Raw genomic sequence first — 21,478 nt, 5'->3', positions numbered from 1 at the left:
AATGTTTTCTCTATAAGGTCAAAAGAAATAGACTGGCAGCCTTATTTTACTACACGCATTGTAGATGACTTTGGCACTCACCTCCGAGTATTCAGAAAGGCTCAACAGAGAGCAACAGAGAAAGATGATCAAGTAAAAGGTACTGGCTTTATTTCATTTCAAAGTAAAGATTTAAAATTCTTTTCTTCTTTGTACATTCTCAATTGTTCCTTGTTGTTACAGGTACAGCAGAAGACCTGGTAGAAACCTTTTTTGAAGTTGAAGTTGAAATGGAGAAGGACATTTGCCGGGATCTAGTGTGCACTTCTCCCAAAGATGAAGAAGGTTTTATTTTTAATATAACTCTTTTGTGAACGGTCTCAGGTTAGAGACAGGTTAGCAGATCAAATCTTAGGTGGTGTTGTCCTTTCACAGAGAAGATGTGACTTTATTGTAACTCTTACACCTAACCTCTGCATGCCTTTTTCATCCTGAAGGTTATCTTTAAACAACAGCACACTTAACTTTTTAAGAACTATAGTAATTTCTGTTCTTCAATTTATTTTCTCTACCCTAAGAGTATACCTGTTATCCTAAACTCTTTTCTAATTAGTTTCAAATAAAATATTTAGATTATTATGTGCTGTTTTATTTGTTCGACTAGTTACTGGAGTGTTTCTTGATGTTCAAGTAAAATTTCACTTGATGGGAAGTTAGACAAATTTTAGTTGTAGGTTTTTTTTCAGTTTAGTCTTACAATTAGACATTTACTATTTAGAATATAATTTTACCAATGGGATTAGCTGTTGAATTGTTTCCCAGGAAGTGTCCATGTGGGAACAACCATAAAGAAGCATTGGTAGTTCTGGAAATGATTTTCTTCTGTTTTGGGAACACATTAACTGTTTTCTTGCCTTTTCTATTATTTTTTCTTTCTCCCTTTTTCCTTTTTATACTTGTTATTGTTCAGTTTTTACTGCCAGTTCATTAACGTTGTGTGAAATAATAGTTAAGTAACAAGCATATCCACTGGTTTGAAGTGTTTGCATGTGAGAGATTTCTTAAATCAGTAGACTAGAAGTGCATATCCCTCCATTGATATTACATGCTAGAATTGTAGAGGTGGTCTTTTTGTTCACAGGTAACTTCTAAGTATGTAATGGTAGTAAATAATATAAGTGGAAAGTACATTGTATTTAAACTGTCTCTAAGAAAAACAGTTTTGTCATTAAAATTTCTCAAGATAAGACTGGCTCAAAGTGATGCTAGTTTGATTAATGAATAGTAACTATTTGGAGAGTGGTGAAGGCAATGTAGTGAATACGGATGTGTACATCCTAAAGTAGGAAGCTGTTATGAACACAAGCCATTTTATAAATGTTTCTTGTATTAAGAATAGGTAAAGATTTTAGATTTTCTAATGTTGTTATGGCTACTTTTTCTGTTTTTAGGATTCCTAAGGGATTTGTGTGAGGTTTTATTATATTTATTGCTACCTCCTGGAGATTTCCAGAACAAGATCATGCGATACTTTGTCAGGGTAAGCGTAAATTCATACCAAATAATGATGCAAAGGGACTTAGAGCAGTAGTTCTCCAAATCCTTGGCCTTAAAACCCAGTTAAACTTTAGAGTGATTGAAGCATTAAGGCGCTTTTTTAGAATGTGATTCTTCGTCTGTTATATGTCCGTTTCATTCATAGACATAAAACAAAAGAGCATGTCAGTACATCTTTCAGTAGCTGGCAGATTAGTGACATGCCATCTTGTTCCTTTTACAGTCTTACTATGTGCTCCTGAGACTGAGAATGAAAATGTAAATAAGGTCTTAGTATCATTTTGAAAATGTCTTTGACTCAGTTCATTCTTGGAGAAAGGATTTTGGGTCATAACTTTTGTTGGTTCCTTTGTTTCTGAATGTGGGTGCCAGTGAGGAGACCTCGGAAAACTATGGGGCCTCTGGTAGTAGATCAGTACTTATCCCTAGCATGCGAATGGACTTTGGGAGCCTATTCGTATAGGGATACTCCCCCAGCCTAGACTCACTGGGGAGGGCCTAGGCCCTGCTCCAAATGATATGACAGACTCCAAAGATCCCCCGTGGAAGTCCTCACCCTCCCTGGGAAGCAGAAAGGGTATGGGATAGGGAGTTAGTGGGGGGCAGGGGAGAGGGAATTGGGATTGACATGTAAAACAATCTCGTTTCTAATTTAAATTAAAAAATGGAAAAAAAGAGAGACAGGATTTTGGATCTATGGCCATACCACCCTGAACACACCCAGTCTTGTTTGATCTCATAAGCTAAGCAGGGTTGGGACTGATTAGTAGTACTTGAATGGGAGAAATGATCTTGGGGACCATTTCTGAATTGCCCAAAGGTCACTGGCCAGTACTTTGAGAACTGCCTTAGAGCTGGGTGCTTTAATATTTGCTCATAATACAGATAGACTTTATTTTAATTGAAAAAAGATACAATATATTTTCATCATGTTTCTTCTCTGAGATCCTCCCCACCTCCCTATCCACCCCACTTTATATTCCTTTTGTGTCTCTCTCAACACTAAACAAAAACCCAAGAAACACAGAAAAGTCCCACAAAAGGGAAAACCACAACAAAGTACATCATCACTAAACACGCCAAACAAAATGAAATGAAGCAATAAGTCCACAAAAATACCACTGAGTTTGTTTTGTGTTGGTCAACTACTCCTAGGCCTGGGGCCTTTCCTGATGTGTGGTGAGACCCTTTAGCGATAACTGATTTTCTCTCTACCATTGGCATCAATTACAGCGCTGGGACCCTGTCTGTCTTGAACCTGGGCAGGTTTTGTATATGCTGCCACAGTCTTTGAGTTCATATGTGAGTCCTGTTGTGACTGGAAAATAGTGTTTCCTTGAAGTCATCCATCACCTCTGGCTCTTAAACTCCCTTGTTTCCTCCTTTGCATAGCTCCCTGAGTTCTGAGGAGAAGAGTTTGATGAAGATTCACTTTTAGGAATTAGTGGTCAAAGACTCAATCTCTGCATTTTACCCGGTAGTAAAATGTGTTTATTCCATTCTACTGCAACAAGTAGAGCAGTAGCAGTAGAATGGAATTACTGGTGTGGGTTGAGCAAGGTACAGATCTGTGGGTATATGACAGTATGTCATTAGGAGTCATCTGATTACTATGTTCCTTTAGCAGAAGAACAGCAGTAGGGTTTCCTTTAAGCCACGATCTGTGTAGCCTCAGGCTCTTGTCCATTTTACCAGTGTTAGGTATGGGCTTCAGTATCATAGAGTGAGTCTTAAATCCAGTTAGAAAGTGATTGGTTATACGTGTAACATTTGTGCCATATTGCACCAGCTCATCATGTAGGCAAGTCTCTGTTGTATGTCTCAGGGTTGGTAGCCAGGTGATACTGAGTATTACGTTTTTCCTCTGGTAGCATGCAGAATACCCTCCAGTACTATGAACACTAGGCACTAGGTGTGGACCTTTTAGTTGGGCACTAGCTTAAATCTTCCATGTTTGATGACATAATTAAGTGTTGTCTTAAGTAGGACCTTACCATCAATTTGTGTGGAGCAACCAAATAGCCTTGGCAATAGGTTGTAATGTTTTGGGCATTCCATGATGACCCTTTGGCCAACAAGAGAGATAGACTTTTAAAAAATTCCTTCAGTTTATAGCTTTACTCAAATTAGGTTAAACATTTTGAGACAAACTTTAAAATAAAGTTGGCTTTTCCCAGTTGGAACATGACTAAGATGAGAGCAGTGCTCCTGAATTGTATTCTCTAATTTAAATCTTTTGTGCAAGACTCTGTACAAATGCAAATTTCTGGCTTTGGCTATTGGTTATGAATGAGATGAGATGAGTGTATCCTGGTAAAGGAAGGGGGTTTAGTGAAAGTACATTTGCCTAAAGTTCAAGTTCATACTCACCTTAGCCTTTCTTTTAAAAGGACACAGCAGTTGTGCAACCTGCTTTTATGCCTGTATTATTACTGTGGTTCAGTGTGTACCACACGGTTTCCAACTTCTGTGTAGCTTAGTTTTAGTGTACTTCACAGGTCTGTTGATACCAGTTATAAGAAATGACTGGTATGTTTCCGTGGGAAGAGTATGGTAGAGTAAACTGTTGATGTAAAAGCCAGTTACTGGGCTAATCATTCCAAAAGGTGGTTAATTCTCAGTGTGTCTGTGACTAGATTCAGGTCTGCATTATTTTTGAACTTTTTTCCTTAAATTTTAAGAATTTAATCCTTTAGTCCTTAAGCCCTGTTCTTACACATTCTGTGGCTTTAAACACTGTCCAAATGGTGGTGGGCTTTACCTTTGTATCCTTAGCCCACCCTTCACTTGGAACTCCATGTTATTCTGATCAGCTACTCATGTGAAATAGCTACTTGATTAACTCAGTTACCCTTTAAGCCTCTACGTGTCCAAAATGAAAGTGCTAGGGCTGGAGAGATGATTTCCTGGTTAGGAACATTTGCTGCTTTTGCAGAAGACCAGAGTTTAGTTCACAGTACCCCTATCAGATAGCTCTCAACCCTGTAATTCTAGGGGAGCAGTGCCTTCTTTAAGCTGCTGATGGTACCCACAATCATGATGGAGCAGATGTACACATAAAAAGAAAAAAAAATTCTCAACATCAAAATGGAAGTCTTAATCTTGATTCTATTAAAAAAGTCGTGTCTGCCTTTTTTTTTTTTTTAAATCTCAGTGAATATAATATAGCCATCAAGCAAGTTTTTCAAATCTAGGGTCCCTCTGGAGGTTCTATATGATGTGACTTTTCTCTCTAGCCTTTATGACATGATATCAAAGAAAACCCAATGTGTAGTGGGTTCCAGAATGGGGTTGTATTCAGAAATGGTTCAAGTAAGGGAATAATAAAGCTCCGTGATAGATCTAGAACTAATTCTGAGTGTAGGAAAAACAAGTGGAAATTCCTAGTCAAGGAATAAGGTGGAGGTCTGTAGATGGAATTGTGTTCTCATTTTCTATTCATCTGGCTATCTGATTTGTATACAAATGATCTGGCGATCATGAATGGAGCAGCAGTGAACATGGATGAGCAAGTGTCTGTAGTAGGCTGTAGTGTGATAGCTGGATTTCTCTGTAGTTCTATTCCCAACTTCCTGAAGCTGTCACATTGATTTATAAGTTTGCACTCCCAGCAGTGGATGAGTGTTCTCTTTATTTCACGTTCTTACCAGCATGCCAGCTCACTTTATTTTTGTAGGTCAGGCTGACCTGTTTGGTGATGGCACTGTCCATGGTGTCTGTGCCCTCTGACATCAGGTAGCAATTAAGAAATGCCTTACAGACATGGCCATGGGCCAATCTGATTTGGACACTTTTTCCATTGAGCTTCTCTCTTCCCCAGTGACTCTTAAGTTTATATCAAATTGGTGTCTGATACTCACTATGATAGAGGCTTGTGAAAGATAAGAGGTGGCTATAGTTAGACACCTGTATTAGGATTCTTGCTAGGCCCAGATGATGAGATACTCAGTGAGGATTGAGAAATTTGATCCGATATTGAGGGTGGAGGCATTGTAGCTAAACACCTTTGGTTGGATTCTTTTAAAACGTACCATACAGAGATGAAGAAAGGTTGAAGTTGGAAGAGGGTTCACGAAACCAACTAGAGTTTGGTTGAGGATAAAAGCTTTGTCACCAGTCAGTTCTAGTTAGACTTGTTTTCCCCATGAAGGACCATTTTCTTTTCACTCATTGAGAGTGGTATCACACTTCTGTTCATCTGACGGGGAAAGGTTTTGTTACTTTCTTAGCCATATCATCTTTGGTTTTTGTATCTCAGCATCCCTCATCAAAGATTTCTTTGTGACCACAAAATTTTAAGTTCATTTGTATTTCCCTGTACTGAAGACAGTGAATGCTTAGTATTTTTCTTTCTTAGTATTTACCTCATTTAAAGTGATACATTTTTTTATTGTTTATTAACTTGGTACTTTTCTCCATAATGAACTCTAAACTGAGACCATATCTACTATTTATCTATATTGTTTGAGTCTAGTGGTTAACACAGTGTGTGGTATGTAGCAAGTACCAAAACAGTGACTCTTGCTGTGATTAAAGATGAAACTCCATTTGTTCTCTTGCTGGTGGTAGCATACATGCTCCTGTAGAGCCGAGAATGGATGTGTTTTGGGAAGTGAAGCCATTGTTTAAAAATATGCAGGAAGCTACTCAGCTGATTTGTCTCCCTGTAGATTGCTTTTTGGACAAATTTGGTCAAATCTAGTATACTATAACATTCAGCCAGTCAGTTTTCTTCATTACACATATAGTTCTTTATCAGCTCTTTTCCCAGTATTTAAATTCAAACTTTCACAACGGACTTTTTGCTTAGGTTAAATAATATGTTAAAAGGCCAGGCTGGTCTACAGATTGAGTTTTGGGACAGGTTACAAAGCAATACAGAGAAACCCTGTCTCGAAAAGACCAAAAAACAAACAAAAAACCATTAAGCGCTCTTTCTGTTGTATGTTTTGTGAGTGTGTTCTGCTGTTGTGCATTTGTCTAAGGTAATTGCCATTTAACTGCCTCTACATTCTTTCCCTTACTGTGTTTTATTTACTGAAGGGTTCATGGCTCAGTAACCTTCTGTCAGATTCCCATATTGGCATTTGGTGCAATCCTTTAGAAATTTGAGATCTTGGGCCAGCAAGAAGGCTCAGTGGGTAAAGGCATATGCCACCAAGCTTGAGGACCTGAGTTTAGTCTCCAGAACCTACATAGTACAAGGAGAAACCATGCAAGTTTTCCATCCCACACAGTGGAAGGCAAGAATGTGCAAGTTTTCCTTAGAGCTCCACAAGTGTGTGAGCTTGTGTGTGTGCGTGTACCCCACAAATGTAATAAAAGTGTGAAAGGAATTGGGGGTCTTAAGCTCAGAATCGCAAGCCAGAGGCCGCCTATTGTGGTGCCCCTGGGATTGCAGGGGTACAATAGAGTCCTGCGACAAACCTTTGACTAAACAGTGATTGTATGAGGATAATTAGAAGGCCAGAGTGATTTTCTAAGTCTGACCCACTGGTTATATTAAATCACAGTTATTTTCATTCTGTTCTTGTTGTTCTCATTTTGAAAAGAAACTCTGAAAAATTGATTCTGGGAACTGAATTTTATGCTTCAACGTACATTTTAGAATTTGAACATGTGGGTCAGAAACAGAACTTGAAGAAAGGAATTTCAAATATAATATAATATATATATATATATATATATATATATATATATATTAAATGCTTATTTACTTATCATATGTACAGTGTTCTGCCTGCACACCAGATCTCATTGTCGATTGTTATGAGCTACCATGTGGTTGCTGGGAATTGAACTCAGGATCTCTGGGAAGAGCAGCCAGTTCTCTTAACTTCCGAGCCATCTCTCCAGCCCTCAAATATAATGTATTCTTTAAAAGAAGTTAGAAAGCTCACTGGGTGGTTCATGCCTGTATCAAGTTAGGAGGCTTAGGCAGGGGGGAAGTCATTCAGGGCCATTCTCAGCTGCGTAGATAGTTTGAAGCTGGCCTCTGTTGCTTGAGACTCTTAGGAGAAAAGTTAGAAACTAACTATATTCCTTATAATCTGACTGTAAAGAACCTCAATTTCTAGAAATTGATGCTGCCTGCATTACTGCTTGTTAAAAAGTATTAATTTATCATGAGGCAGTAGTTGTCAGCGAAACTGTCTATTCATGTTGGATTATACAAAGTATTTCTTTGAAGAAAAAGACAGTTGTCTTTGAATATACATGCATACATATACATACATATGTATATAGTCACATACATACATGAAGACAAATGGTACTAATAAATTAAAGATCTGCCAAGAGAATCAATTGGTCTTTTAGTTAGGAAAGTGAATATTGTGTTAAGTTAGCTTTACCACTATTGTCAAGAAGTGAATTTTGACAACTTTAGCATCACAAGCATCAAGGGATTGTTAATACCCAATAAAAAATTCTATGTTAGTAGTATCAGTATTCCATTCTTAAGCCTTCATTTCCATTCAAGTAAATAAAAGCCCATTTTGGACTTAAATAGTTTAGAGGAGTGGAAATACATTTAAAGATGGTAAGTAACTAGGTCAGTTGAGGAGTTAGTGCTACTTTATCAGAAATGTAAGATAACAACAACAACAACAAAAATACTAAGAGACAGATACTGTAAATACAGTACAGATATGTTTTAAACTTGGAAGTGGAAAGTCTTAACAGCTGTGAGAATAAGGGCACACTTAATAGGATTATTGTGGTTTTTTTAAAACATAATTTCTTCATTGATTATTTGGGAATTTAGTATTAATTCTGCTCACCTTCCAGGCCCCCATATCCTCCCTTCATCCCTGCAGTGCCCCTCAAAAGAAAATTAAAAAAAAATCAAAACCAAGCAAGCAAACACAAAAAGAAGAACAAAACAAAACACAAAAAACTCTTCACTTCTCCATCCTCACACCTCTCTAACACCTCGTCATTCATCCGGGTGGCATTGGGAGCCTGTGTGTGACACACAGTGTACCATTTTGTCCAATCAACTTAACTAGCAAATGTTCATTACAGTGAGTCATTGGTTTGGTTCAAGACCTCTGGTTTCTGCTACAGCATCATCACTGGATCCTCACCAGAATTCTACTGGGATATCCCGGAGCTGCCCCGAGAACATTTTTTACATGCACATTTTATGTTTTTATTTTTTCCTTTTTATTTATTCTTTGCAATGAATCCTTGCAAGTAAAGATATATGGATAAAAGCTTACTGTGTCACACTACAGCTTCCACGATGAGATTGATTTTTATTTCTTCTAATTTTTTTGGGGGGGTGTTGCAAGGGTAGAGGGTGGATACAGGTACGGGAAAATGAATGGCATGGAGATGCATGCTGTGAAAGTCGAGAAGGATAATTGGTTCTTGAATAAGACATTGGAGGGCAGGGCTTTAATAAATAAGGGCATAGAAACTGCTAAGAATGGGACTGTATTAGTGAATGAGAGTAGATTTTATTGGGAAAATAGTCAGGTAAGGACACATTTGCATCCAGCTGCCTAGATTTAGCCAGTGCTGATATTACATGGACTTGTTCCATCTTATCATTTGAAGTAAGCAGTTCTTAAAGTGCTGTGTATCTTCTCCATGTTCTTCTTTAATACATTTAATATACATGCTTGAATCCATCAATACCTTATGCTAATATTTTGTCTTTTAGAAATTCACACAAATACTAATATTCCAGAGGTGTCCTTTTATTGCTTTTTAATTACCCTCTAGTTGTCATAGAGATGTGGCTTGCTCTGTCTGTCTGTCTGTCTGTCTGTCTGTCTGTCTGTCTGTCTGTCTGTCTCTCTATCTATCTATCTATCTATCTATCTATCTATCTATCTATCTATCTATCATCTATCCATTCTTCTATTACATATTACATCCTGACCTCAGTTTCCCCACTCCACTCCTTAATCTCTCCCTTCCACCTCCGCCTAATGTTTGCCTGTGATCTCAACATCTGCACTCATCAGTTGCTGGATGAAGCCTGTCTGATGTTGATTATGCTAGGCTCTGTCTACAAATACAGCAGAGTATCACTAGGAATTATTTCATTGACTCTAACTTCTGGTTTCTGGCCCTCCAGGCAGTCAGACTTAGGCTCCCTCTCATGGCATGGGCATCATAGAGATATGTTTAAGTTGGTATTGATACTTTTATCTCACTAATTTTGACGTATGGATGGTAGTTCACCTTTTATAAGGCTGCAGTGATTCCATGTTTCATTGTATCGTAACTCTTACTGTTATTTCAGGAAATTTACACAGTGTTAAACTTGAGAAGACGCTCAATTAAGTTATTTTTAAAATTTTATTTTTAGGAAATCCTTGCACGAGGAATTCTTCTTCCATTAATAAATCAACTCAGTGATCCTGATTATATTAATCAATATGTCATATGGATGGTAAGTACCTTTTAAAATTATGACTTGTATTTGAAGCAGTTTTCAGCAGTAAAAATAAAGTTTGGGGATCAGAGTGATTAACCAACAGTATATTAAAGAAATGAAGTAAAAGCCATTTTTTAAACTAGTTTCTACATTTCTAATATCTTCTTTACTATTATGGTGTCATTATTATTTATTTTAAAGTAATGGGTTTCACTGCCTGTGTATGTAGAATGAGTAATTTTAACTGTGCTCATACAGGTTGCATATTCCTTATCTGAAATGTTTAGGACACTCATCTTGCTGGCCCTAAGGTGTGGGGCATATATTTTTAATGTGCTGATTTTCTGGATTTCTTGCTTTTTGTTAGTTAACTACAGTATTTAGTATTTTATTTTAGTAGCCCAAATGGCTTTTCAGCTAATATGTCTTCCTCTTCTCTTTTGTAACTATTACTATTTCAGTGATTGTTTATAAGCTAGAGTGAACCACTTCATTAGCATATGCAGAGAACAGTGTTTCCCTTTCTCATATCCAATGTGAGCCTTCCCAATAGGATCATTTCAACTCCCTGTCCTGTGGACTCTTGTCATGTGCATTTTATATATCTGTAAAGATTTATAATTTATTCAGTAGTGCAACTTGGGCTTTTGTATCATAATTTCTTTTTAAACCTAAGGAAAATAAAACCCCTCCTGATACCTACCCACATGTATATCATTTTCAATGACCCTCATTTTTTCTTATAATTCTAGTTTGTTCCTGTTTGCTTTTACTCTGAACAATTTCCTGTAGGATTTGTATAATTTTCAAGATTTATTGGCATCAAACTCACTGAGCCTTTGCTTATCATAAAATATGTTTTACTATAAGATCCCAGGGTATTTCCTGGGAGTGCTTGATGGTTTTATTTTTGTACTTTAAAGATGTGTGGTTGGACAAATAAGTTAGTCTTCTTGCTTCCCTTGTTTCTAATGAGAAGTAAGTGTCAGTGTCATGATTGTGTCTATCCTTGTGGTTCAGTCCCCAGTTCTTTGGCTTTTTTTGAGAATGGCAAGTATCACAGATGTTCCTGTCTTTTCACAGCTCTGTTGCTTTGCCTAGTTGAAAGTATCTTATCAATCACAGCGATTGTGATGATTTAGTCATTAAATGTTCTCTTACTCACGGTGTGATAGCATAACCATGATTAAGTATAACATAATTTTATTCTCTATTGCTCTTCAATAGTTGCTGAATGTACTTGTATGGGGCATCTACCTTCTTTATAGGTTTATGAGTGCTCATCTCATCCGTATCCTTACTCTGGCTTGTAATTTTGTTATTTTTCCCTGTTTTTTTTTTTTTTTTCCCCCATCACTTCCACCTTTACAAAACTGTCTTGGTGTTGTGTGGGAGACTTTCCTGGGAGACACAGCATGTATATGTCTACTTCAGAAAGGGAACACCAAAGTAATAATTATACCAAAGAAACCAGTGAATTATTATTGGGACTGCCAGAAAAAAGGGTTAAAGGAACAGGGATGACTTAAAAGCAGCTGCATAACTGAGTAGCCCACTCCAATATTGTTGAGGACTCAAAAAGTTGCAGGTCTTAAAGGCAGCTCTCTTGGTGTGGTCTGGTCAGTTTTTTCCCAGCACCCAGCAGCTACTGCCTGCTCTGTAAGGCTCTAGAGAACCTTCCAGGCGTGAGCCTTAGGTACCTCTGAGGCTTGCTCAGGTCCACCTTCTGCCTCCTGGAGGTGGGGTTTCTTTGGAGGAAATGCTGTGCATCACTTGTCTGTTATGACAGCACACTTTACTTATTTTAAATGTTGTCCTTTCTCAGTCTTTTGCTGTTTTGAGTCTGCTAGCTGTGTGGTAGATTCTCTTTTTTTAGTCTCTGCTGGGTCTCTCTGCTTCCTGTGCGGCTTTGTGGTCTTGAATGTTACCCCTCTACATTAGTGACTTGGAAATCCCATATTTGCCTAGTCTTTCCTGAATTCCTGCCTTTCATATGAAAAAGCACACTTACTAGATCCCTCTCTTGTAGTACTGTGTCTGTCTTGTTTTGAGGAAACTCTGCTGTTACTGTTCTTTAGAGGAGTTTATAGTGTTCTTCATTTCTCAGCTCAGATCTGACTTCTCAGCCCATTCTTTTGATACTGTTTGTAACAAATGTATCTTAACTTTAAACATTACACAAAGAACTTTGTAATACCTTTCTTAACCCCTCCCCAACTACTGCTGCCATGTTTTACCTGCACTTGCCTTTTCTTCTCTACTTGATTGCCTGCATTTGCTTTTTTTATTGCAGCATAGTGTATTGTTTCTAGTTATATTCTCTTTGAACCTAGTGACTTGATTTCTTTCAGAATAAAAAACTCAAACCCTTATAATACTATAGAATTCTTATTCCATTACTGCTGTCCAAACGCTGTTCTTGAGGTCTCTTTGGCTTAGCTCCAGCCACCTTGATATCCTTGATATCATCACTCTGAGCATGAACCTGTGCTTTTCTGTATGTAATATGCTTAATTTAATCTATTTGGTTTCTAGTGTATGACTCATTTTAGTGTACGTTCTTGAACACACTGCTTTTTCCCTTTGGTATAATCCCTTGGTTTGTAGTGGGTAGTGCCTGGCCCATGGTTGTCATTCAGTGCCGAAGTTTTCTCTTAGTAAGTAATCCCTCTCCTGCCTGTTCTTTAAATTTTATTTTCAGATCCGTGATTCAAATTGCAACTATGAGGCCTTTATGAACATTATTAAATTAAGTGACAATATTGGAGAGTTAGAAGCAGTCAGAGATAAGGCATCAGAAGAACTCCAGTACCTTAGATCTTTAGATACAGCTGGGGATGGTAAGTGATTCACTCTGAACAGTGTTCGATTCAAGGTCTATGGTATACTTAATAAAGCTTTTCATTTACCTAAATGGAATTGGAAACATCTAATTTTTAAGGCTCAAATCAAGTCTTCCTTACTGTGCTAAGATGTTCTTTGAATAAAAGCATTACTCTCTAAACACAGCATGATGTTATTGCAATTGTCCCTAAAGATAATAGGTATGATTTAATTTAAAGTAAATAAATAATTTTATGAAACAATTTCATACTGCTTTTTATTAAAGCAAAAATTGCTGTATTGATTATTTTGTTGAATTACAATAAATGTGTTATGTATTTCTGAAATACCACAACCGTTTTTAACTCATAATGAATTTTTTCTTTCAGATATTAACACTATTAAAAATCAAATAAATAGCTTATTATTTGTAAAGAAAGTATGTGACTCCAGAATACAGCGGTTACAGTCAGGCAAAGTAAGTATAAAATATTTTTGAAATAACGCTTAGTTATAAATACTTGATAGTGATTAAAATCCTAGTTCATGACCAAAGGTAGGATATGAATTAGTGGAGCTATTTACAACAGGACTTAAACAGAAGGGATGTATGTGTCTGTGTGTTGGTGTGTGTGTGTGTGTGTGTGTGTGTGTGTGTGTGTGTGTGTGTGTGTGTGCGCGCGCGTGTGCACGCGCGCGCGCACAAGCGCACAAGCGCAAGTGCAGGCGCACTCTCTCAGAGTGCATGTGGAGAATAGAGGTGCCTTCCATGGAGGTAGGGTCCCTCACTGAATCTGGGGCTGACTGACCACCTAGAGTAGCTGGCCCCTGAGCTCTAAGAATAACCCTATTTCTATGCTCCCCACCCTTGTACAGATACAAGCCTCTGGGTCTGGCCTTTTTATCTGAGTCCTGGGGATCTGAACTCAGGTCCTGAACCTTGCACGGCAAGAACTTTGCCAAGTGAGCATATTCTTAGCCACCCAAAAGATAGTTTCATATGATAAGAGTATGACAGATACTGTGTAAAGAGATTCAGGAAGGCTGATGACAGCACTGCCTGGAAGTCTCCCTTCTTCAGCGCTCCTGGTCTCTTTTGAGCCGTGGACATGGGACTCAGTGTTCCAGGACAGGTTCTTCTAAACTTGTCAAGAGTAAGGTCTGCTTTAAGGGATAGTAAGTGACATTTAAAGTTTGACAAGAAGGTGAAACTGATAACTGAAATGAAACCCTTGATGATCCAGCACAAAAGTAAGTACAAATCATTCAAATATTGATAGAAGCAATGGAGATTTAATTTGTGGGGTGTCAACACACACACACACACACACACACACACACACACACACACACACACACACACACACACACACACACACCCAACACGTAATGTGAAACTTGTCCTACCAGGTAGTGGTGCAGCATGTTATGTTGCTCTGCTGGTAGCCCAGTGTTTGAGTAAGTTGGCATGAAGTCTCCGTGGAGATGACTGAAGATGAGTATAGAAGGGAATATGTTGATGGTCTACTTGTGTTTTTACCTGTGTTCTGCCTTGCCTCTGCTGCTGTGATAAAACACGGATCTAAACAACTTAGGGAAGGAAAGACTCCATCTTACATTTTCAGGTCACAATCCATACTGAAGAGGAGGCAAGAATGGGAGTAGGAGCTGTGAAATAATACTGCTTCCTGACTTGTTCTTTGACCCCCTCTGCTGGTTTCTTACACAGTGCAGACTCAACCTGTCTAGTGACTTTGCTGCCCACAGAGGGCTGGGCCCTCCCACATGCATCACCAGTTAAGACAGTAGACAACCTTTCCTATGTTTGTTTTATCTGTGCAGTCAGTTGTGATAATACCCAGCAGGACTGCTGTACAGCTTAAGTGAAGTAATATGTGTAATTTAACCAACATAGTGCCCGGCACTAAATGCTCTTTAAAGTTTGAACCTTTTCTCTAAATTCCTCCTTTTAGGTAGCTATTTTATTCTATTGCTTTGCCTATGTAGTTCACTATATATATAATTTGAAAAGAAATACAATTTCTCTGTCAGTAGTAGATGTTTTAATCTGTTAAAAGCAACATGGCTCTTTGGAAATGTTTTTCCTATTAGATAAATGCTAATCAAAATGAAAAGTAATAAGTAGTTTTGGATACATGAAGCATTCAAATATAGTCTTTTACCTTTATTTCCCGAAGTATTTGTTTTATAGTAGAATATGTAGAAATAAAGAATACATGAAAACACAATGATATACCTTGTTTTATAATGGGGGAAGTGAATGCTTATTCTATTTTAAGTGATTATTTGATGGCTGTCTCCTGAAATGAATGGAGAGGGGTTTAGAGCCACTAAGCAGAGTATTTTATTGGGAACTGACATGCGGAAGGGGAATCTTTGTCACATTTTGATAGACTGTTGCATTTCCCATTTATTTATATAAACATTCTACCCTAATGATTGATAATTGAAATGCTAACTTGTATTCATTTTTGTCTGTAGGAAATAAATACTGTGAAGCTAGCAGCAAACTTTGGGAAGCTTTGTACAGTCCCCCTGGATAGCATTCTTGTAGACAATGTTGCACTACAGTTTTTTATGGGTAGGTAAAACTTTAAATAATTAGACATTAAGTGTTTTGGTTTTAAACTTAGTGGTAAAATACAAGTTAACATAAAAATTCTAAAACTTAATACTTTTAAGTGTATAGTTGAATGACATTAATTACATTATTAACATACCAGCGTCCACATTCGTCTCTTTAAAATGATTCTTCTGTTATAAGGGACAATTCTGTACTTACTCAAGTGACTGGCATACTTAGCGTTGTCTCAGGTTTCTTCTATGTTATAACATATGTCAGAATTTCTCTCCTTTTTAAGACTATCACATACATAAACACAAGTGTGCATGTGTGCATGTATGCTCCCCTCCCTGCCCCCCAGTGTCCATTCTTCCTCATGGAATCTTAGCGTGCTTCCATAGTTTAGCTAGTGAGAATGAGGTTGCAATGTGTGGATTCATAAGCAACTTTTAGAGACTCTTCTTTTCAGTCCTGTTAGTTATGGACCAAGTGGAATTAGTGAACCATTATTTTCTTACTCATTGTTTGAAGAACCACTGTACTTTTTTCAGTGACTATCCCATTTTACATTTCAGCCAGTTTAACCACCCAGGTCTTACCCTGGCTTTCAGAATTTTCATTTCAGAGTTCTATCAGACAGACCCAGCTACTACTTCATTGTGGAGTTGGCTTTTTTTTTTTTCTTTTTATTCTTCTTCTTATTATTAATTCAAGTTAGGGAACAGGCTTGTTTCACATGTAATTCCCCTCTTCCTCTCCCTCCCCTCACCCTCATTCCTTCTCCCCCACCTCCAACCTACCCCCACCCCATCCCCCAACCCCTCCCCAGGCAGGGTGGGGCCCCCAAGTCCACCAAATCTTTCTGTGCTGGGCCTAGGCCCTTCCCCATGTGTCCAGAGACAGAGCGCATCCCTTCAAGTGGGATGGGCTCTCATAGTCCCCCACACACACACCAGGGCAAAACGCCAGTCCACCTCCGGAGGCTCCCAGGAGTGCAGGGGCCTCCCCATTGGCATCCATGATTGGGGGGCTGGATTAGTCCCGTACTGGCCTCCTGGAGTTGGCTTCTTAGTCTGCTATCTTGCTAGAAGTTTAATAATTTAAAATACTAGTGAATTTGGATGGTTATTACTTTGCATTCCAATTTGAGCTCACATTTTTTCTTTCTTTTGCTTGTTTGTTTGTTTTGTTGTTTTTGCTGTTTTGGCACTGGATTTCTCTGTGTAACATCCCTGGCTGTCCTAGAACTTCTTTGTAGACCAGGCTGGCCCCAAACTCACAGAGATCTACTTCTGCCTCCCAAGTGGTTAGATTCAAGGCATGCACCACCACTGCCCAGATCATCTTTTTTTTCTTTAGAAACCATAGAGGTACATATTTTTTTTAGAAATAAATAAATGCTTTTCATAACTAATGAACATTTGCCAAACTATTTTTAAAATAAATCATAGAAGAGTCTAATGTGGTTTAAATTCATTAAGAATCAATACTTTATTGGCTCAATGCTTGAAAAGTGGAACCATCAGAATTAGGAGAATTAGGATTTTTGTGAGTTGTATAGTAATGACATGGCCAGCCTGAGCTACATGAGCTCCTGTCTCAAAACAAAAAATATAATACTTTATTGGGAACACATGATATGTGAAATATTTTATATTTATATATGAATAAGATACTTTGTTTTATGCTATTTGATAGTACTTATATATATTATTTTCTTAATATTACATTAATTATTTTATCTGGTAGGCATTTACAGCATACTTAAATCTTTGCATCATTTGTATGATTGAAGTATGGTTTCATAAAATGCTAATCTTAATTTTAATATAATTTGAAAATTACATATTTAAAATCTTGATTCAGGATAATAATTGAATATTGATGAAATAATTACTTATTTAAAGTCTTATATAGCAGGTTCACTAGGAATTCATCATCAAGACATGATCTCAACGGCTTTAAGTTGGGCCTAGTGATTTATGCCTGTATTCAGAAGGATTAGGTAGAAAGACCTTAAGTTCTAGGCCAGCCTGAACTTCTAGTGAGATTCTGTCTCAAAAACAAATACAAAAGCTCTCTTCTGTTTCCTATGCAATTGTTTTTAGCTTAACCAGTTTACAATTACTTTTTGACATTAGGGATTTACTACACCTTTTGCTTTGAATTGTTCTTCATTTTTTGAGATTAGTATATTCCATCATTTAATCCTTTCTCCTTCTAAACCCTCCCATATACCCCACCTTGCTCTCTTTCAAATGAGTGACCTCTGTTTTCATTAATTGTTGTTCCCTACATATATGATATATATGTAGTATTGGATGACCAGGTGATGTTCTCTTCCTTGGGAAAGACTGTGTTTCCCAATCTCAGCTTATCTTAGTTGTCTGTAGTTCTTTCTGTAGGATTGAGGGCTTGTGAGCTTTCTCTGGTCCATGTTAGTATGTGAAATATAGTTTGGATATTTGAAACTGTAATGCTTCTTATCGATCATACAGTAGTATGAACCTTTTACATTAATAACTGTTGCCATGGTTTTCGTTTGGTAGATTACATGCAGCAAACTGGAGGTCAAGCACATCTCTTCTTCTGGATGACAGTGGAAGGATACCGGGTTACAGCTCAACAGCAGCTAGAGGTTTTGTCAAGTCGTCAGAGAGATGGAAAACATCAGACCAACCAAACCAAAGGTCTGTTAAGAGCAGCTGCTGTTGGAATCTATGAACAGTATTTATCTGAAAAGGTAAGGGTTTGCTGTGGTCACGGTTGTCTATCTTTGGCAGTATCACTCATAATACTCTGTGGGATACTCACTGTACTGGGTAGGATGGCTTCAGTGACCTTGCCTTGTTTAATCCTAAGGATAGTCTTCCTGTATATTTTTATTCTCATTGTTCAAGAGAAGAATCCAATTTTATAAAATGAAATTAGTATGTCCAAGTTCACAGAAATAGTAAATGACCAAGTCAAGAGTGGTACATGATTCGGGGACGTGATAGAAATGAGAAGGGTGTGAGAGATAGGGTGTGCAGAAGTGCAGAAGAGAGCTGCAGATGGAGCTCTCGGTTCAGCACTCGTCTAGCTTGTACAAGGCCCGGTTCAGTCCCAGTACCATATTAAAAGAAACATCAGATTTTGTTTTTCTATATCTGTTGCATATGTTTTGAAATGAAAATTCTAGTAACAAGTTCATCTTTAAGATTTATTTTGTTCCCATATTACATTGGAACTTTGCTGCAACATTGCTTACTAAAATAAATTTAGGATAATGGTAGTCTCTTACTAGCCATTCAAAAGGGCTATCTGGTGTCAAGTTAGTCAGTCATATAATACTTACATACTTAACTAATGATTGCTTGACTGATCTAATTCCTGATGACAGTGTGTCTTGTGTGCCAAACACTGGACAACTATGTCTTCAGTAAATCTTTGCTAATCCTCAATAGTGATCTTGAATAACCTTATGCAGGATTATCTCTAATTTTTCCAATTCGGGAATTGAAGCATTAAATCTGTCTGCCAGGGCTAGAGAGATGTCTCAGCATGTCAAAGCTCTGGCTGCTCTCCAGAGGACCCGGGTTGATACCCAGCACCATAGGGCAGCTCACAAATGCCTGGAGCTCCAGTTCCAGGGGTATAATACCCTCTTCTGAACTTTGTGGGCACCAGGAATACATGTGGTACACAGAAGAAACACTTAGACACAAAAAATAAATAACTCTTAAAAAAGACAAAAAAAAAATCCATTAATCTCCTGTAATCTATAGAATGAATAAAACTCGATAACTGTAGTCTAGCTTTCTTAAACACTGAAGTATCATTGGTAAACCAGTGATTCTTTTCTGCCAGCTACTTTAAATTACACGATTCTGCTATTAACTCCTATTTTTACTACTTACTTATATTTAGAAATTACAAAGATTATTATTTTTTTCTCTGTTAGGCGTCTCCAAGAGTTATTGTTGATGACTATTTAGTAGCAAAATTAGCAGATACTTTGAATCATGAAGACCCAACTCCAGAAATCTTTGATGACATTCAAAGAAAGGTATTAATATTTTGTTTCTTGAAAAAGTATTTCTGTGTACATACAGTTTTTTCTTAAAGTAGAATAATTACTAAAAAGATATTTGAGTTGTAATAACTCTAACTGCAGGAATGTAAATGACTTTTTTATTTCCTTGAATGGTCATTGAGAAAAATACTGATTTTGGATTGGTTGCTTTGTTTACTCTGAAGTAAGAGGCAGATACTAAGAATTCAGTAAGTAGACATCTCTCTATAAAAAGAGCATGCCTCAAAAATTCATCTTATTATAAGCCTCAATACATGTATATGTTTTATAGAAAACCACCACTGCCTAGAACATAAAAATGGCATAGTATCACATAACTTATATTAAGGTGGGAACCTTTTAGTCACTGGAGGGTCCAGACTATTGTATTAGTTGCTAAACAGTCTTATTTTTGACACTTTTTAGATAATAATACATTATAGAAAAACATCAGTGAAGCTTTTTGATACTTTATGTAGCAAAGTCATTAACCAATATGGATTAAGTTTTGAATACCTCAATTATTTCAACAGGTATATGAATTGATGCTACGGGATGAAAGGTTTTATCCTTCCTTCAGGCAGAATGCACTCTATGTGCGGATGTTAGCTGAGCTTGACATGTTAAAAGATCCTAGTTTTAGAGGATCAGATGATGGGGATGGAGGTAAGGTAAAAATTGTCTGTCTGTCTGTCTGAGTGTGCACTCTGATTACCAAAAGAATGAGCTTTTAAACATAATAAAAGATGTTTTTAAACCTCAAATGTAAATTGTAATATATTTTAAAGTGTATAAGGGAATGTGAGAGTAAGAATGTTTTCTTAACATGGGTCATCCAAAATGTTTTTATGATGATTTCCCTTTTGCTAATCAGTAATCATGAAGTGCTACTTCTGTGTGACAGGTAGAGTTACTGTGAAGAGTTAGTCAGTCCTAGGCTATCAAGCCATGTGGTAATTGCTGTCTTGAATTGTGTCCGTTTCTAAATTGTACACATTACGGGTGCTTTTTTTTTTATTTTTATTTTTTCACCTAGAAACCCAAGTCATTTATTTCAGCCTTTCATTCTTTTCACATGGTGATACAGAGAGTGACCAGCACTTTCTAGTGTGATGCACACTTGTAAGAGTCAGAGGATATTTAGATTTTCACCTTCATTCTACTGCTTACTGCTTGTGTGGTATAGTTTATTTGCTTTCAGCCTCAGTTTTGTCAGTTGTAAATCTGAAGTAATAGTCCATCATCGTACCATAATTCAGTCAACCTTTTAAACAAAATTCTGTGTGTGAAAATGTCTTATGAATTAAAGCACAGGCATAAAGGCTTAAGTGGAAAATAACATGTTAGGTTGGAGCAAGAAGCTTGCTGAATTCCTAGATCCAGTGCTCATTTTGCTGTGATTAAATTCAGGGACTTTGTTAAGGAGCAATTAGCAATCTAAGATTTGAACAGCTTTCTGGGCTCTAAATAAATAAGCAATGTAAAGGTAAATTGGAAAAATTAGAACCTATTACTGCAAGGAAGTCTTTTGATTATGATCATTTACTTATCTGTAGGCTTTTAGGACTAGACGATTTGAAAACAGAGTTTTGATTGTGTAGTTAAGGGAGTAGTTTATTTTTTGAAGAGCATTACTTTCTGGGGGAGAGGAATAATAAAATTGTAGTTTTCTGTATTTCTCATTGCTTCTGGAAAATGTTCTTTTGTGAAGTTTGAAAAAGCAAGTCTCAGCTCACCATACTAAAATTACAATTGTAAAGTGTTTGCTTGTATTATTAATTTCATCCATTTACAAATTTTCTTAGTAATTTTGAAGTGGATTTGCTGTGTAACCCAGAATGGAACCAGATAAATTAAGTTGTGATCAAGTAACCTAAGTGCTATGTGATTTACAGTTTGATAGGACCCATGTATTCTATGTGATTAGAATTGGCTTATTGTTTCAATTCACCTCTCTAGCCAGTCAATTCAAACCATGTACTTATTTTAAGCATAAATTAGGTTTAGATTTTTTGAATTGGGTTTGTTCTAAAATAAGTACACTCTTCTCATGTATCAGGTTTTGAGTGACTTCACATTAAATCACTGG

At 37.1% G+C, this 21,478-nt stretch overlaps 1 protein-coding gene across 3 annotated transcripts in view; it reads left to right on the top strand.

The window, feature by feature from the left end:
• Snx13 (sorting nexin 13) overlaps positions 1-21,478 on the top strand; it is a 103,669-nt gene that overhangs the window by 46,882 nt on the left and 35,309 nt on the right. For all 3 annotated transcript variants that reach the window (XR_004770030.1, XM_027419754.2, XM_027419753.2), the window contains exons 6-15: positions 18-139; positions 223-324; positions 1,431-1,519; positions 9,860-9,943; positions 12,630-12,768; positions 13,141-13,229; positions 15,254-15,353; positions 17,885-18,078; positions 19,279-19,383; positions 19,923-20,055. Coding sequence is in view for 2 of the 3 variants with exons in the window: in XM_027419754.2 (XP_027275555.1) it covers positions 18-139; positions 223-324; positions 1,431-1,519; positions 9,860-9,943; positions 12,630-12,768; positions 13,141-13,229; positions 15,254-15,353; positions 17,885-18,078; positions 19,279-19,383; positions 19,923-20,055 (1,157 nt within the window). In the remaining variant the exon portion in view is untranslated. The remainder of the gene's footprint in view (positions 1-17; positions 140-222; positions 325-1,430; positions 1,520-9,859; positions 9,944-12,629; positions 12,769-13,140; positions 13,230-15,253; positions 15,354-17,884; positions 18,079-19,278; positions 19,384-19,922; positions 20,056-21,478) is intronic.

This window comes from Cricetulus griseus, chromosome 5, assembly GCF_003668045.3.
Source record: "Cricetulus griseus strain 17A/GY chromosome 5, alternate assembly CriGri-PICRH-1.0, whole genome shotgun sequence".
Classification (NCBI taxonomy): Eukaryota; Metazoa; Chordata; class Mammalia; order Rodentia; family Cricetidae; genus Cricetulus; species Cricetulus griseus.
The sequence above is the reverse complement of the archived record's forward strand: the minus strand, read 5'-3'. Positions and strand labels throughout refer to the sequence as shown.